Source organism: Lathamus discolor, chromosome 12, assembly GCF_037157495.1.
Source record: "Lathamus discolor isolate bLatDis1 chromosome 12, bLatDis1.hap1, whole genome shotgun sequence".
Taxonomy (NCBI): domain Eukaryota; kingdom Metazoa; phylum Chordata; class Aves; order Psittaciformes; family Psittacidae; genus Lathamus; species Lathamus discolor.
The window spans coordinates 12216577-12233224 of record NC_088895.1 but is presented as its reverse complement, the minus strand read 5'-3'; the positions used below and the strand labels follow the sequence as shown (position 1 = coordinate 12233224).

The 16648-nt window shown below is 39.0% G+C and overlaps 1 protein-coding gene across 2 annotated transcripts in view; it reads left to right on the top strand.

Annotated features, from left to right (window-relative positions):
- ATP2A2 (ATPase sarcoplasmic/endoplasmic reticulum Ca2+ transporting 2) overlaps positions 1 to 16648 on the top strand; it is a 45642-nt gene that overhangs the window by 22316 nt on the left and 6678 nt on the right. For both annotated transcript variants that reach the window (XM_065693100.1, XM_065693099.1), the window contains exons 6-19: positions 725 to 805; positions 2606 to 2691; positions 3643 to 4107; positions 6778 to 6866; positions 9774 to 9876; positions 10422 to 10553; positions 10640 to 10762; positions 10933 to 11151; positions 12326 to 12661; positions 12906 to 13126; positions 13984 to 14186; positions 14981 to 15066; positions 15224 to 15357; positions 16413 to 16530. In XM_065693100.1, the coding sequence (XP_065549172.1) occupies positions 725 to 805; positions 2606 to 2691; positions 3643 to 4107; positions 6778 to 6866; positions 9774 to 9876; positions 10422 to 10553; positions 10640 to 10762; positions 10933 to 11151; positions 12326 to 12661; positions 12906 to 13126; positions 13984 to 14186; positions 14981 to 15066; positions 15224 to 15357; positions 16413 to 16530 (2396 nt within the window). The remainder of the gene's footprint in view (positions 1 to 724; positions 806 to 2605; positions 2692 to 3642; positions 4108 to 6777; positions 6867 to 9773; positions 9877 to 10421; positions 10554 to 10639; positions 10763 to 10932; positions 11152 to 12325; positions 12662 to 12905; positions 13127 to 13983; positions 14187 to 14980; positions 15067 to 15223; positions 15358 to 16412; positions 16531 to 16648) is intronic.

Here is a 16648-nt window from a genome sequence, read left to right as displayed (position 1 = left end):
CAAAGTAGAAATATATATGACAAGATAAACAGAAGAGTACTGAGAGAATTCTAACTGGGACATGGATTGTGGTATGTTTAATAAGTGTTACTGAAAAATAAAGCTAGTGTATGACCTGAAATTAACTTCTAACTCTGAAACATCTGACAGTATTAAAGGATAACATTAAAAGAGCAGATTTGCAGAAGCACATTATTCTCACAATTGGCGCCAAAGAAAAGGAAATACAACTTCTTTTAGTTTCTACATAAATGTGAATAACATTCTGGTCTTTGGAGAGCAGAGGACTTGCTTTGGGCATAGGGAAAACCACCAGATGACTTTCCAGGACCAGTCATCCTGAAAAGGAAACTAGATGCACTTTAGCTCTGGGGTTTGAGTTTTTATAAATACATATTCTGTAATAGATATCTTCCTCCTGATGTTTTCCCTTTGCTTTCAAGTGGTAATCATGTGATTAGAAAAACAATCCAGTGATTTACAGCTTCTTCCTTTGAGGTTAGGTAGGGATAGAGATCTTGAGGGCAATCTCAATTGCTGAAGTATATTGGATACTCAGAAAAGTGGAGTATTGCAAACCACAAAGTAGTAATATACTGTTACTAATCTCAGTCATTTGGACCATTACTGGAAAATGGTTTTCCTGGCTGATGGAAATAATAATATGCTTGGTTAGAAATCTCTCAGATAACATTCTAACTTTGTCTTGTTCATTTCTTTGTAGTTGGAGACAAGGTTCCTGCTGATATAAGAATTACTTCTATCAAATCTACAACTCTAAGGGTAGACCAGTCAATTCTCACAGGTATAATTTCTGTGAATTTTTGATAATTATGTGCATAATTGCAAGTGCCTTTTCACTGTTTGTTTACAATAATCAATTAGAAACAGGCCTGTAGCTATTCAAGTGCCCCGTTGCATTAAAGTGCAGTAGATTTCTGGTCTAGTGACTTAACTCTAGTAACTTAACTGGCTGAATGCATTGCTTCATTACTGGCTTTACATGTTGGTTTTAGTGGGATAAGCATTCTTACTGAGAAGTGTAATGCTTTTTTTGGGCTTTCTTTCTCCCTACCCCTCCCGAGACACACACCAGTAACTTGTGGGAAACTGCAAAATGAAGGATTTCTATTCTAGTTTGTGCTGTTTTCTAGGTTTGAACATCTTGTCACTGCTCCAGAATGAAAGTGTGGAAAACTTACTAAATGTCTTCTGTAACAGTTACCCTTTTTTTCTCACAGGAAGGAATAACTTGAAATTCAGGCAGATTTCAAACCACTGATCCTAAAGACTGAGTGCCCTAAAGCCTTATTTGCTGAAATTCTGTGCACGAGCATTCATATGTTTCCTGGTACCAGCTCTCCAATGCAGGAGCTATATTTAGAGCACTTTTCAGATTTTTTGAAAACAAAACAAAGTAGCAGTACTTCTGAATATAGGAAAGAAGCTAGGAATCAACCAGGCGTGCTATAACGTGGATTCTCTTGGCTGGAACATGAAGATCTGTCTGCCTGTTTTGGTAGCATAAATTAATGTTAACTAGCTCTGAATTTTAAAACAGTAAAGTATTCATAAGAAACCTATTTTGATCCTCGAGTCTATCTTGAAACAGGCTTCAAAGTTTCTCAGTACAGATGCTGAATAGCATGGAACTGATTGAGCTTACTTATCTTTAGGAGAAGAAAATGTAGGCACTCCATGTTCATCACGCTGTCAGAACTGAAATAAGTAGAAGAAGAAATACACCAGAACCAGAATGGGAATAAGTCCTTATTTTGTTTAAATAACAGAATTAATTTTTTAAAGAAAGCCTTTTCTGTTTTCAGCCTATTTTAGTGTTGATGCTTGAGTCTCCTAACTAATACAGCACAACTGAAGTCTAAGATGCCACTTTAAAGCTTTTAAAAGTAGGAAGCTTTGGCTCTCTTGGCTTACAAAAAATAGCGTAACTCTGTGATGGAAGCTAATGGCAGCATCTTACGAAATCTGATGTGGTAATTAACATCTGTGTTCTATAGAAAAGAAACCTTTATATACCCGTGTGACATGTTTATAGAAATTGATACTCAAGGTCTTTATGGAAGACTTCTCTGAAGTCTATAAAGAGTTAACAACCAGATGAGTACATGACACTTAAATCAGGTCTGCCAGTATAACCATGATGTATACAATCACAGATGTATAACTGTGGTAACATCTAATTATTTAAAGTAGAACATACCTCTTGCAGTGCGTAAAGAACAGAAATGTTTGTTATTGCATGAGAAACACAGTAATTCATGGAGTAGATCTTCCTACATTAAGAGAAGGGGTGGAGTATCAGCTGCTTACTTCTCCTGTTCCTTACAAGACATGGTGTATGTTTCATTTAGTCTTAACTCTATAAAATGTTTACTTTCCTATTTCCATTAAAAGCCAGCCATTAATTTTTTTTTTGTCAGCTGAAATATTTTCTGTTTCATAAGCAATTAAATAAAATCATTGGAGGAAAGAAGTTTGACAGCCTACAAAATCTTAGGACTGAGGATTATAACTTTTTGATTCCCTATAGGACTCCAGATGCTATATGTATAATCTCTTCTTAAGACTATTATCTTAATTTTAGGTGAATCCGTGTCTGTTATTAAGCACACTGACCCTGTGCCTGATCCTCGTGCTGTAAACCAAGACAAGAAGAACATGCTTTTTTCTGTAAGTTACTTGGGTTTAGATGTTTAAAACTTCTATAAAATAATACTGAAGCTGATAAACAAAAATGTGCAGAACTTCAGGTCTTCACCTAAAAGCTGTACGACTTCTTTGCTGTATTATCTGTATGTGTGTCTCTATGTACATGGAACTAAATCAATTAAAAAATAGAAGTAACTTCTAATAAAAGCAGTCCTGAGTGAAGATGTTGCTTGAAATGAGTTTATATGGGGACACTGATTTTTGTCCTTCACAAGAAAGTCTTGAGAGCTGAAGAACACACACTTTCAAAATGCTTTTACACAGCTTTTCTAAAGTAATAGTTCTTAAGACTGGTAAGAAAGCCCACACCAATTGTGGGATTGGGTGACTAAAACTTAGAAAGCTAGTTATCAACAGAAATTAAACAGGTTGTGTGAATTTCCTTAAAGGAAGCATTGAATGCCTTTCAGATAACAAAATAACTATTCCCGTATTGTTGGCAGGCACCTTGAAGAAAATGTAACTGTTCTTTCTCATGTTAAGTGTGTTCACAGGGAGCCCCAGAGAGCACATCTATTACTCATAGTAAATAACATTAAATATGGCAAAATACAATCCTCATAAAAGGAAAGGAAAGAAAAACCCACTTAAGCAGCATGTATTTCAACTGGAATCTTATTCAGCAGCTGGGTTTGACTATGTTGCTTATTGTTGATCAGTACTTTTTCAGTTGGGGCCCATTCTGTAAGCAGAAATTCTACACTGAAGGATTCTGTTACAGATATTGGGGTAATGTCATTCTCCTCATCTTTTTGTATATCCTAGCTGAAACACAGTTAGACAGTAAGGTGTTTTTGTTGGTTTGGGGTTTTTAAATCAAATTAAAACAAAACGAAACAGAACCCCCACCACCACCACCAAAACTTGTTTATAGCTTGACTGTAAGTTTTCTCTTCCCTTTTCTTTACATAGGGTACTAACATTGCTGCTGGTAAAGCTATGGGAGTGGTTATTGCAACAGGAGTAAACACTGAAATTGGCAAAATCCGTGATGAGATGGTGGCTACTGAGCAGGAGAGAACCCCACTGCAACAGAAACTGGATGAGTTTGGGGAGCAGTTATCGAAAGTCATCTCGCTTATCTGCATCGCTGTTTGGATAATAAACATTGGCCACTTCAATGATCCGGTTCACGGTGGCTCCTGGATTCGAGGTGCTATCTATTACTTTAAAATTGCTGTTGCTCTTGCTGTTGCTGCTATTCCTGAGGGTCTGCCTGCTGTCATTACCACCTGCTTGGCTCTTGGAACCCGGAGAATGGCCAAGAAGAACGCCATTGTTAGAAGTCTTCCCTCTGTGGAAACCTTGGGCTGCACCTCAGTTATTTGTTCTGACAAGACTGGTACTCTGACCACGAATCAGATGTCAGTCTGCAGGGTATGTTGAACTAACTGCTTCTATTTTGCTTTTTCTCCTCAGCCCCTCTGAATAGTCAGCATTGGTTGAATTCTTTTGATTGCAAGTCTTTGGGTTCTCATATCATAAAAATCTTGCTTTATTTTCCTAAGATAAGCTTCCACTTTTAATTCAGTTTTCCACTGTGTAGTGTTTAAGGCTTTTATCTCTTCCCTTATTTAGTCATGGCCAAAAATAGTTGTACCCTCACTTAATGGAAGGCAAAGTTGTTTGCAAGCAGCTTTCCATTGACTTGTCTGTAAGCCATTCAGTCTACTGGTAACTATGTAGTATGATTTAATCCCCTGTTTCGGAAAGGTAAGATAGTTACACACATCCTGCTTCTACAGTGTAAATGTAAAAGGCTTGCCTCTTTTATTTAACAAGATGACAGTGATGGGGAAACTTAGCCATTACTACGGTAGCTTGGATAGCCTGTGCTATTTTCACTACTGCATGGTTCCACCTTTATTTGGTTACTTTATCTTCAGTAGCTCTTATTGGTCTGATGTAGATCACTGGTGTTCCCAATGTGCAGTATTGTATGACTAACCTGGCAACTTGAGGTGTGGTTGACCCTGACACCAGCGTTGCCAGGGTCATCTTCAGTGTGTGGCATATCTTTAGGTAAGCATAAGTTAGTACCCCTTGTCCCTTCCCCCCAGTATTCGTTGTAGTGTTGATGAATTTGGGGCTTTTATAGCTTAACATGACACATGTTCAGTTGCCAGTTCTTTCTCCTATTGATATTTGGTTGTTTTTTGCTTGATATTTGGTATAGTAATTTCATGGAGAAAACATGAGGTTCTTCTGTGTAACTGTATATGTTTGGTGGTGTAGCAGCTCTAGGACATCCAATGTTCAGTCATTACATTGGGTTAGAATTCCAAATGTATAAATGTTGAGTGCTGCACACCAGTGGCAAAAGGTTGTAAGCCTTAAGCACTTTATTCTCATGTGATTGATGGCTTTTTCTTTCTAATTGGTGGTTGACTTGTTCTACTTCCTTAAGTATTGTAGTATTTATACCTAAGAGACACAAAGCAGCTGCTCATCAGTATTCTAGAGGAGGTTACTTGCAGTAGAGTTGCATAACTGCCCTAGTCTTTGCAGGGATTTTTTTTTCATCATGCAGATGCCAAAAGCAGAAGGGTTCCTGGTTAACTCATCCTTCAAGTTGCGTTTATTTAAGAGCACAAACTGCTCTAGTCCTTACTTTGAAGGGCTAAATGTTTCAGATTTTGTCCAGTGCAACTTGCTTGGTTCCTTGTTAACCTCTGACAGCTACAAAATAACCTTAATTGCAAGATTTTGCAAAATGTAGCAAAATCATAGTATCTATGAACTCTGTACTGCTGCTTGGTTTCGCTCTAGCTCAGCTTTTGAGGAAGACTGGTTTACGACAGTAATTCTACTTGTAGTTAGATTTTATGTCAGGAGTTACGACTGAGTGTCCAAAAGTACTCTTATACTAAAAAGTTTCAGTCAGAAATGATACTGCCTTAGGAGGAGACTTGGGGGAATGCAGTATCTCCCTTTAAGAATGCTCTTACTCTCTTTGTGGACTTCTGATTCATCAGCTCGTCTAGCTTTTTGATCTTTAAACCACTTTGAAGATTATAGGACATTGATGCAGATCAGTTGCAGAACCACCTAATTATTAGGCTGTATTTTGTGAAGATGTTTGCCTAAAACATAAGGCAGCACAATATAGGGAAGGAAAGACACTGGCAAAATGGCTTACGCTAACCAATGGGTAAGATGTTCCATTAAGATATAGAATCAATTAGTGATAAATTTTCTTCTCTGCTACCACTCCAGCAAATCATGGTAAGAGTATGACAGCTTCGGGCGCTATGGTTTTTATCTCCCATCAATCCCAGATGTGGTTTTGCCTGTAGGCCTCCTAGAAAGGAAACAAACACAAAGGCAAGATTGAGGTGCAGGTGTCATGGGGTGCAACTGAGTCTCTAGCTGAAAATAACACTTCAGCCTGTGCTAGAAGGGCACTTGAGCTGTCTGAATGTATTATCCAGTAGACTGGTAGCTTAAAAAAAGTGACTTATAACTACAAAACCAGGGCAAGAAAACACTTAGTGGCTGGTATTAAGGGAAACTGGCCATAGTCTGGCTCTTGCCTAAAATCTCACCTCTTAGAGGTAGAAGCTTCTGGTATTTGTAGGTGCTTTTATTTTTACTTTGGCAAGAATTTCCAGTTTCCGAGCTGCCCTGTGCTGCTTTTATTGGAGCTGCTGTTTTAAATATACACAGGAGAATTGATTTACAAGTCTGAAGCCTAGGAAGAGCTCTGGGCTATGTTCAGGATTGTCCAGTGGATGTGTGAGTAGTCTTCACAGCTGAAGTTAAGTGTATGTAGTTATGTGGCTTTCAATTATGTGAGGTACTTGTGCCACAACTCAGTTCTCAGATGCGATCTATTAAGCAGAAATGCTCTTTTCTGCACTTTGTGCTTCAGTATAAGGGGCTGTTCAAACATATGGGGTCGAAGTACAGAATGTCATATCTGGTTTTGTCTAGTTTGTGTGTTCAGCCTGAGCTTGCCTCTTGTACCTGCTTGCTTAACACCTGTGTTTAAATCTCTACATTAATTATTGTTCAAAAGTAATAATGCTTCTAACTCTTTAATTCCAGATGTTTATCCTGGAGAGAGTAGAAGGAGATTCCTGTTCTCTGAATGAATTTACTGTAACTGGTTCAACATACGCTCCCATGGGAGAAGTGTAAGTGTTCTGTTGAAGTTAAATATTTGTCTCTTTACGCACTGTTACTTTAACCTTGAAAAGTGATGCATGGAATATTCAGCAGTGATAGTTAATAGACGAAAGCTTAAGCAGTGAGAATGCACACTGAAGGGCTAGAGGGAACAGTAAAAGGAAGTTAAATTCTATTCAGGTAAACCTTCATGAAACTAACTTAACACAGACTCCAGTAATCCAATGTTACTTTGATTACCTAAAAGTAAATTAGGGGTAGCTTGAGAGGATTTATTTTGCTGAAATCTTACTGGACTCAGATGAGCTATCCCAGTGCTTTAAACCCTGCATGAATTTGAAGAGTTTCTATTAATCTGTGAACTCAATGTTTCTATTCCCCTTCCTCAGAGAAGGTAGGAGATATTTTTTCCTATGAATATGTTGGAGTTAGTTTTTAAACTTGCTGCAATTTCCTGTCCCCTGCCTTCAGTAGTTTATTGGACTCTGCATCTGTACTTGAATAGATGTGTGTTTGTCTCAGGCATTGGTATTTGAGCTGGTGTTAAACCCACTCCCTTAGGAAAGGAATGATGTGTCTGGTTTGCTTCATCAGTTGCAAGTCTCTAGTAGTGGGATAGGTGGTTCACCCTGATGATTTTAGGTATTTTTAGGGATCTGCTTCTAGAAGGAGAGCCTTTTCTTACTGGATTGTTACAGCTCCTTTTACTTGCGTAGTCTTCCATATGCTTTTAATCTCACCAGTTCAGTTTTACTTGCAGAAGAGAATTCTACTATGTATGAAGTAGAATTAAGAGTCAGTTATTGTAAACATTTCAGCCTTACAGAGTTCCACATGCATGCCTCTGACTCCATGACTTCACTGATTTCAGTAGTGATTATCTCTGTTTAATTTTCATAGCTGTTAAACCATGGTGTTCTCAGCAGCTGGAAATCTTAATTCCCCAATTCTCTTTTGTTTCAGAGCTAACTTATGCTGTCAGTTCGGGAGACAGCATTTACTTAGGCAAGGTGACATTCTAGCTCTTGCAAAGCATCCAGCTATTACACTCTAGCTGGTCTTGCAAGAGCTCTGGATAAACAAACCAATAAAATATAGTGTGGTGGCAGATGTTGAGTATAAGATGACAGCCATCAATGTATGTTAATGTTCTATTTTTACTTGCTGAAACCAGGGAAATGTGAACAAACATGTTCATCGTGCTGTATTCACGTACGTAAAGAACATTCTGTGAGGGGGGAAATGGCCACAGAAAGGCTGTTACTGGAGCACAAGGAAACAAACAGCTAAATGCTCAAACCTTTAGGGCTGATTTATTTCTGCATTTATGGAAAGCTTTTGAAATCGTTGGCTTTGCAAGGATTTTAAGGTGACTGACTTTGAATTGCAAACTGTCACTGACAAAAAAAGTTCATGGGGACAATTAGGAGGCAGCCTAGTCCATTGCACTGCCCCAGAGCAGGACCTGCCCTAGATCTGAACCTTCCTGATAGATGTTTTTGTTGTACTTAACTTCAAATGCTGTTGTCCTCCACAGCCGTACAGGCAGCCTACTCTGTTTCATAACCATTAAGTGGTTTTGCAATAAATCAGGTTTTTTCAATCACTCTTACAGTATTTGATACATCACTTCCCCTAAGATGTTGTTCAGAATATAAAATTAAAAATATTTCTTACTGGAAAAACTAAAATGTTGTTACAGTGACAGACTTCCCAGGGATGTTAGGAGATTGTCAAACAGCTTAATGCTCTTTGAGTTCAGAACAGGTGAAACCAGGAAGTATTAACTGTGATGGGCAATGTGACAAACTAGGAGCTGCGGGGAAGTTTAAAGAGTTGACACTTTAAAGCCATTGCTTACAGCTGTAGTATTATGTGCAAAATGACACTTGTAAAACATACTTGTGTTTCTAGGATGCATTTGGTTCACATGCTGTGTTATACAACACTGGAATTTGTTTGCAGTACTGCAAGAGACTGAACAAAAGCTTACATAATTGGACACATTGTAGTCTGTGTTAGGAATTCTTTTGGAGTAGTGATCCGCATCTTTCTACCACCAGACCTTTTTTCCATTCCCTGGGAGCTTTAGTGAAAGATGTCATATATGAGTTACGTCTTGCTAATTCGGGGGGGGGGGGGGGGAGTAACAGTTTTGAACACTGTCTTGGGTCTTTTATGCTTACTCTAGAAGTATGCTAATGTTACAGAAAATGAATTCATTTGCTACCTATCTCCAAATGTCAAAGCAGAGAAGCTGCTGCTTCTTTGTGACGTCTAAATGGTGCATTACTTCAGGAAAGATTTCAGCTATTCATCATTAGGTGTACATGACTACTAGAAAAGAGCATTTCTTTTGTAGTGGCATTTGTGTTATGAAATTACTTAGGTCTTCATTGCTTTAGGAGGTTCACATATAATACAGGGTAATTTTTAAGGAATTAGAAGCCAAATCTTTTATGCCTGCCCGGAGGATGCATTTAATGCATGGCAATAAATCTGCAGAATATGCAGTAAGGTTAAGGAAGCTGAACTCCTAAGTACCCCCAACAATATCCCTCTTCTACTTGGAACAGCCAAGTCATGCACGTACTCTACTACTGCTTTCATATGCCTCTTCCCTGAGCTCTTCTGCATTGCTGTATGACTATCACTGGAGGAAATAAGGTTTTGTAATTCAGGTAGTGATTTCATTGATGATCATGTAATTCTGTTCATGACTCTGATCTAAACTTCAGAACTCACCTTTTTATTAAACCTGCTCTTGACAGTTTTCTTGTTCTGTAGTTCCAAGCCCATAACTAATAAGCATTGTACTAAATGGGAATACAGTAAAGGGATTAAAGAGGAGGAAAAGGTGAGATGCTAATACTAAATAACTAACTTAAATATCCCCCTTTTCTTCCTTTGGAAAGGCATAAAGATGACAAAGTTATTAAATGTAGCCAATATGATGGCCTTGTGGAACTTGCAACGATCTGTGCGCTCTGTAATGATTCCTCTTTGGATTACAACGAAGTAAGTACATATCCTAGAACAGAGTGTGAGAATAAGGATAAATGTTTGTTCTCATCTGTCTGTGTAATACCTTTCAGTGGTAAATCCCTTTTTAGTCAAGAGGGAGAGTATTTAGGACCTCTTAAGTGTTAATTCTGGGAACGACTTGTTTGAACACTGAGAAAAGGAAAGCCAGGCAGCACGTGTAATCTGAAATGTAGAGGTCTCCTGGTGTGTAGAATGTACTGCTGCTTTCTTGCTTTGCCTTGTCTTCTTAAGGTCGCTATATCTCATAATGACTTAAATGCTTGATGATAAAGTACTGACATCCTTCTCTGCTCATCTTGAGAAGCCTTGAGAGTGAAGGCTTGAAACTTCCTACAAATCATGCTCATCAAAGCTGCTTTTTAAAAATAGGGTATTTTTTGGTTGTTTCATAAGCCATTGTAAGACTTGTTAAGCTTTTTTTTTTTTCCATTGTGAAACTTGAGCATTTGTCTCTGGTAGGTTCCAGGTGAGGTTTAAAGTAAACTCTTGTGGTTTTGTTTGCTTTGTCTTAACTAAAGGCTAAGGGAGTATATGAAAAAGTTGGTGAAGCCACAGAAACAGCGCTTACCTGTCTGGTTGAAAAGATGAATGTGTTTGACACAGACTTGAAAGGACTTTCTAGGATTGAACGTGCAAATGCTTGCAACTCGGTCAGTACTCTTCGTTTTATCTGGAATTCATTGGGGAGTGAGTGTTGTAGTATTGTCTAATTGCATTTTTATGCACTGTTTATAAGGTGATAAAACAACTCATGAAGAAAGAATTCACTCTGGAATTCTCAAGAGACAGAAAGTCCATGTCTGTCTATTGCACACCGAACAAACCAAGCCGCACATCCATGAGCAAGATGTTTGTTAAGGTCAGTTCCTCACATACGAAAGTGTAGTTACGGAATGGCTGCAGAGCTAGCACAATACTAAATTATGGCACAACTGCGGCTTGAAGGTGAAGCAAGGACTGTTTAATTTGAGCAGATGTTGTAATGGAAAGGGACTTATTAAGCTAAATGACTCTTTTTTGCCTCTGCAGGGTGCCCCTGAAGGTGTAATTGACAGATGCACACACGTCCGTGTTGGAAATGCTAAAATACCATTAACCTCAGGAATCAAGCAGAAAATAATGTCTGTTATTAGAGAATGGGGAACTGGTAGAGACACGTTGCGTTGCTTGGCTCTGGCTACCCATGACAGTCCACCCAAAAAAGAGGAAATGAATCTCGAGGACTCCACAAATTTCATTAACTATGAGGTAAGTTTAGTAAAATATCCTTTTGGTAGTTCTCTTTCTCTCAAACTGAGGAATGGGGACTCCTTATGTCTGATTACTTCTTGAGGAAGTTACATCTGAGAGTTTTCTCTTTGAGTATTTTTGATATCAGACGCAATAGTTAGCCATATATGTCAAGGGAATGCTCAGTTTGATAACAGATTGTATGTGTCTTTGAAAAACTGTGTTCTTGATGCATTTAAACATCTAGCTGCAAATTGGATTATTTTATGTGCGTACACATAAGGTCCTCAGGATCAGAACACCTTAAACTCTGAAAATACTGCACAAATTGCATTGTGGTTTCAGCTTTACTGGTTTTCAGTTTGACGTTGCTCAACTGCAAGACCTCTTTGGGTATTTTGTGATGAAACATACTTGTCATTTTGTGCTTTGAGGGTTAAGCTCACTTCCCTGCCTCCATACTGTCAGCTGCTAAAGCGTGGTCCATGATAATCATCTTAGCTGTTCTGTAATTTTCCAATGAAATCTGTATCTAGGATTTAGAGGCGGGGGGGGGGGGAATGACAACAGTTATGTGAGAGCTTTTGGCTTGTGCTCTATGCTCCTGGCACTGGTTACAAAAAAGAAAGACTTGACTGCTTGCAGGTTGAGTTTGCAGGGCTGACAACTAGAGCACATTTCAAAAATACAAGAAATGTGTCTGAAGCAAGATATGTTTGTAAGGGTAGGATCCCACTTCAGGTTGTGGCTGTGCTCTGAGAATTAACTGTGTTATGCCATATGTTCATTGTGCAGATGGTACCGTGTAGCATTGTGATTTCAAAAGCATTGAATTCTTATTTATCTCCTAATATGTGTCTAGATCTGTTACTTCTCAGTTCTTCTCCAGCTGTCTGAATTCAGTGTCAGAACTAAAGTGCTCTCAGGATGGTGACACAGGGAACATCTGTGAAGTAACCGTTTCGGGAGGAGGGAAAGACATAAGAGCAGGAATATAATTCATAATACACTGGTTTTGACCGAATGGCAGGATGACATAGACCTCTGTCTTAATTGCTTGAGGTGGAACCACAGAATATTGTGGATGAGGAGTGAAAACAAACATCACTACACTGAGATAGTGCAAGCAAAATGATTGTTTTACTACCGTCAGATGAGAAGTCTCCTAAAACCTGGTGCTCTCCTGTTTCAGACCAACTTGACCTTTGTTGGCTGCGTGGGTATGCTGGATCCCCCAAGAATTGAAGTAGCTTCATCTATAAAGCTGTGCAAACAAGCTGGCATTCGAGTTATCATGATTACTGGTGATAACAAAGGCACAGCAGTGGCTATTTGCCGTCGCATCGGTATCTTTGTGGAAGATGAAGATGTTTCTACAAAAGCCTTTACTGGTCGTGAGTTTGATGAGCTCTCACTTGCTGCCCAGAGAGATGCTTGCCACCATGCCCGTTGCTTTGCTCGTGTAGAGCCTTCCCACAAATCCAAAATTGTTGAGTTTCTTCAGTCTTTTGATGAGATTACAGCTATGGTAAGTAACTGAACTCTTGTTTGTAAGGCACACACTGTTTACACCCAAATTATGCCTTTTCAAACCAATTTCTTACTTTGGAAAACACTTGTTTTTATGTTTCCTTGAACTCAAAGCCTCAGAATAGTTCTGCACTTAAGTGATTTTTAAAGGTTCAGAACCATAGCCAGTGCAAAATTCCTTTCTGGTCCTGTATGTAAGTGCCCACCTTATTTCTTCTTTCAACTTTAAATTCTTGTTCTAGACTGGTGATGGCGTCAATGATGCCCCTGCATTGAAGAAAGCAGAAATTGGAATTGCTATGGGCTCTGGTACTGCAGTGGCTAAAACTGCTTCTGAAATGGTTTTAGCAGATGACAATTTCTCGACCATTGTAGCTGCTGTGGAAGAAGGACGTGCCATTTATAACAACATGAAGCAGTTCATCCGTTACCTGATCTCCTCCAATGTTGGAGAAGTTGTTTGGTAGGTTGGAAATGTTTTTGTTTGACCTGCAGTAGTGATGATGGACTCTTTGTTAGTTATTCACTTCCAGTATTTCTCACTAAAACCAGAGAAACAGGTTCTCCAGGTCATTGATCATTGTGATTGTGTGGAAGTCTGTGTACTTCCCGCCTAGTCTTGACTGGAGACTTTTAGCATATCACAAAAGATTGAGATTGCATATAATGCTCTCGTTCAGTTAGTGGCCAAATGCTTCAGAATTATTTCTATGATTGGAGTAATATTCTAGAATAGGAAAATAAAAACCTTAAAAAGTAAAAGATCTGGTATTTCAGCTAACTTAGTTGCAGATACAACACTGATGTTTGTTTAACCTCAAGTTACAGAAGAATGTGTCTTCTGTGTCTTTGGAAGGAATAGTGACCCAATGCCACAGAATGCATTTCTGGTAACAGAATGTGAATACTGATCTCCTAACAGTTGTTTATATCAAAGCATACTTTCTTAACATCCCAGAGTGGAGATGTAACACAGTGATTGTCTTGCCTTGTTTCTTGTAAACTTCAAAGCTGTCCTTCATACGGCTTTTGCTGCAGCCTCTGTTTCTGTCCTATTTATTCACACAGGCTCAAAGCCATGGAAGTTACATGCTTATTAAATGTTTGCAGGGACTGGCAGTAATCTAGATAAATGAAGCTTAAGTCACTTGAGCTAAAATGCTGTTACGTTTTTAGTTTTCTGAATGTGAATATTCAGCTTGTGGTATTAAATGGATAACTCTGTTTGAGAGAAGTGATGCTACAGGCTTAGGCTTAAGAATTAAAAGGACTTCTTTACTGGCACAAGAATAAGCTTGTAACTGGTGGGTTTTTTTATAGTATCTTCTTGACTGCTGCCCTGGGCTTTCCTGAAGCTCTAATTCCTGTCCAACTGTTATGGGTAAACCTTGTGACGGATGGTCTCCCTGCTACTGCTCTGGGCTTTAATCCTCCTGATCTTGATATCATGAATAAGCCACCACGCAACCCTAAAGAGCCACTGATCAGTGGATGGCTCTTCTTCCGTTACCTAGCTATCGGATGTAAGTAGTAATAGCCTTTTTCTTAAGTAAATTTAGGCAGGTTTTGTGGGGTTTTTTTGAGATCCACTTGAAAGCAGTTTGTCCGATCTCCTTGTATGCTGAAATCAGCCTTAGAAAGACAAGCATGTTGTGGGATTGGGAGCGAAGAACCGAGAGTAGCCATTAGTGAACTCGTACCTGCATTAGATGTTGAGGTCCTACGAAGAACTACTCCTAAACCTGAAAACGACAACTGTCATTTTTGTGCTTGAGTAGAACACAAGAGGTTTGCTGGCCTGGCTGTAATGGGGCAAAATAAAGGAGTATCAATTTGTGGATGTAGATTTAAACCTTAAATACAGCTGTAGTGCTTTAAACCTAGAATAAGTATCTATATGGATATTTAATGCACCCTGTCTTCATGCCAGAAGTTGTGACCTTAATTTCCCTAACTGATTTGATAGATCTTAAAGCAAACCTTAGTTTTAGTTGGTGTAAGTACAAACATGTTGAGTTCTGAGAGGAAGGAAGAAAAATTGCAGGTTGATTACTCCCAAGTGCTGTTCTTGTTTGCCTTAACTGTTCTAGCTGTCAGCTTCCATAAACAGATATTAGGAGAGTATTTAATGGTTATGTAATTTACAACTGGTGGAACAGATTTCTTCCACAGGAGATAGATGAGTTACAATAGATGAATTACAGTCTATTTCTTTTACAGTACTGGAGGTCTTGAGGTAGCAGTTCAAGTGTGGCAAAGGAGATCTTGTCTCTCACACAGTTCACAATACTGATAAAAGCACTTTGCTTTCTTGAAGGTTATGTTGGTGCTGCCACAGTGGGTGCTGCTGCTTGGTGGTTTATTGCTGCTGATGGTGGTCCAAGAGTTTCCTTCTACCAGCTGGTATTTGCTCAGTTTAATATCTTTAGGGGGGGAGAGGGGAGGTACATGCTTCTTTTCGTATTGGTTATTGCAATGACTGTAGCAAAACAATAGGTTACAGAAATTTATGAGACAAGTCAATAAGCTGTGAAGGTGACTTCCCATTCTTCTGTTCTAGAGCCATTTTCTGCAGTGCAAAGAGGACAATCCAGACTTCTTCGGTGTCGACTGTGTGGTTTTTGAGTCTCCCTATCCAATGACAATGGCTCTTTCCGTACTTGTCACCATAGAGATGTGCAATGCTCTTAACAGGTTTGTATGTCCAAGTGGCAGAGCAAAGCTTCTGCACAGCCTATCCGAAATCCTGCTTTTTGTGCAGTTTCATTGCTAGCCTATGGACAGCTGAGCTAATGAAGAATGAATCACATTTCCTTTCTGAATCCTGTAGTGCAAACAAAATGACTCTCTGGGGTAACACTTGAGATCTGTTATCATAAGGTATATTTTTAAGTCTGCCAATTCACTCTGGTATTTTACTAAGCATGAGCAACAGAAATGTTTTCCATTATTTCTAATCTAAGCTTAATCAATCAGATTATCCCTCCTATGTTGGTATAAAGTGATATCAAGGAGAACTAAAATAAGAATGCTGAAGATATGGAAAATAATTTTTCCTTCCCTAAGGGAGTGTGGGTTTAGCCAATTAATATTAGATTATAAATGGAAACCACTAAATAGCACAATGTCAAGGGTATTTTTCTTCAAATAGCTTAGAGGTCAGTTAATTTAAAAACAAATAAACTTTAAATACCTTAAAGTTACTGAGGTAGCCCTACATAATGGGATGTTGCTCTACATCTGATGTTCTGGATTGCAGCCTTTAATACAGTATAGCCTAAATGCAGATGGAATCTGAAGAGCAGAAGGAAAGGACAGGCATTAAAAGGATGCAAGTCCTTGGCCCTCTGTATAGCCAGTCTTGAAGCGAACTTCAGAAGTGGGTGCAGTAGGTCCCCAGGCATACAGTAAACTGGGGAGAGTTCTGTCATATGCTGCTGTGCCCATCTTTCCCTTATTGCTCTCATGGAGATGATGTCAGTGTCATAGTGAAAAAACATAGACTAGATGAGGAGCGAGGGGAACGTAAAAGCTTTAAGAAACAAATGTGAGGCTGAACTAGGTCTGCTTTGCTAAGCAGCCTCCCAAGGGAGCTTAGAGTTGCAACGTATCTATAAACCATATCTCTTTCTTTCATGACTGGGATAACTGTGACTTGCAATGCTGCTTATCTTTCCAGCTAGTTTTCCAATGTATTATATTTCCTGTTGGTGTCTTATGGACATGTCTGTACCATGTTTATGTTGCAGTCTATCAGAAAACCAGTCCTTGATGCGGATGCCCCCATGGGAAAACATCTGGCTGGTGGGCGCCATTTGCTTGTCCATGTCACTCCACTTCCTTATCCTTTATGTGGAACCTCTGCCAGTAAGTGCACATGTCTTAACGGCCATCCCTGATTCTTGGGGACAGAGCAAGAACTTGTCTGCAGCTTAAGGCGAGGGGTGGAGAAGGGAGAACAGATGTAATGCTTGGCTTTCCTTTC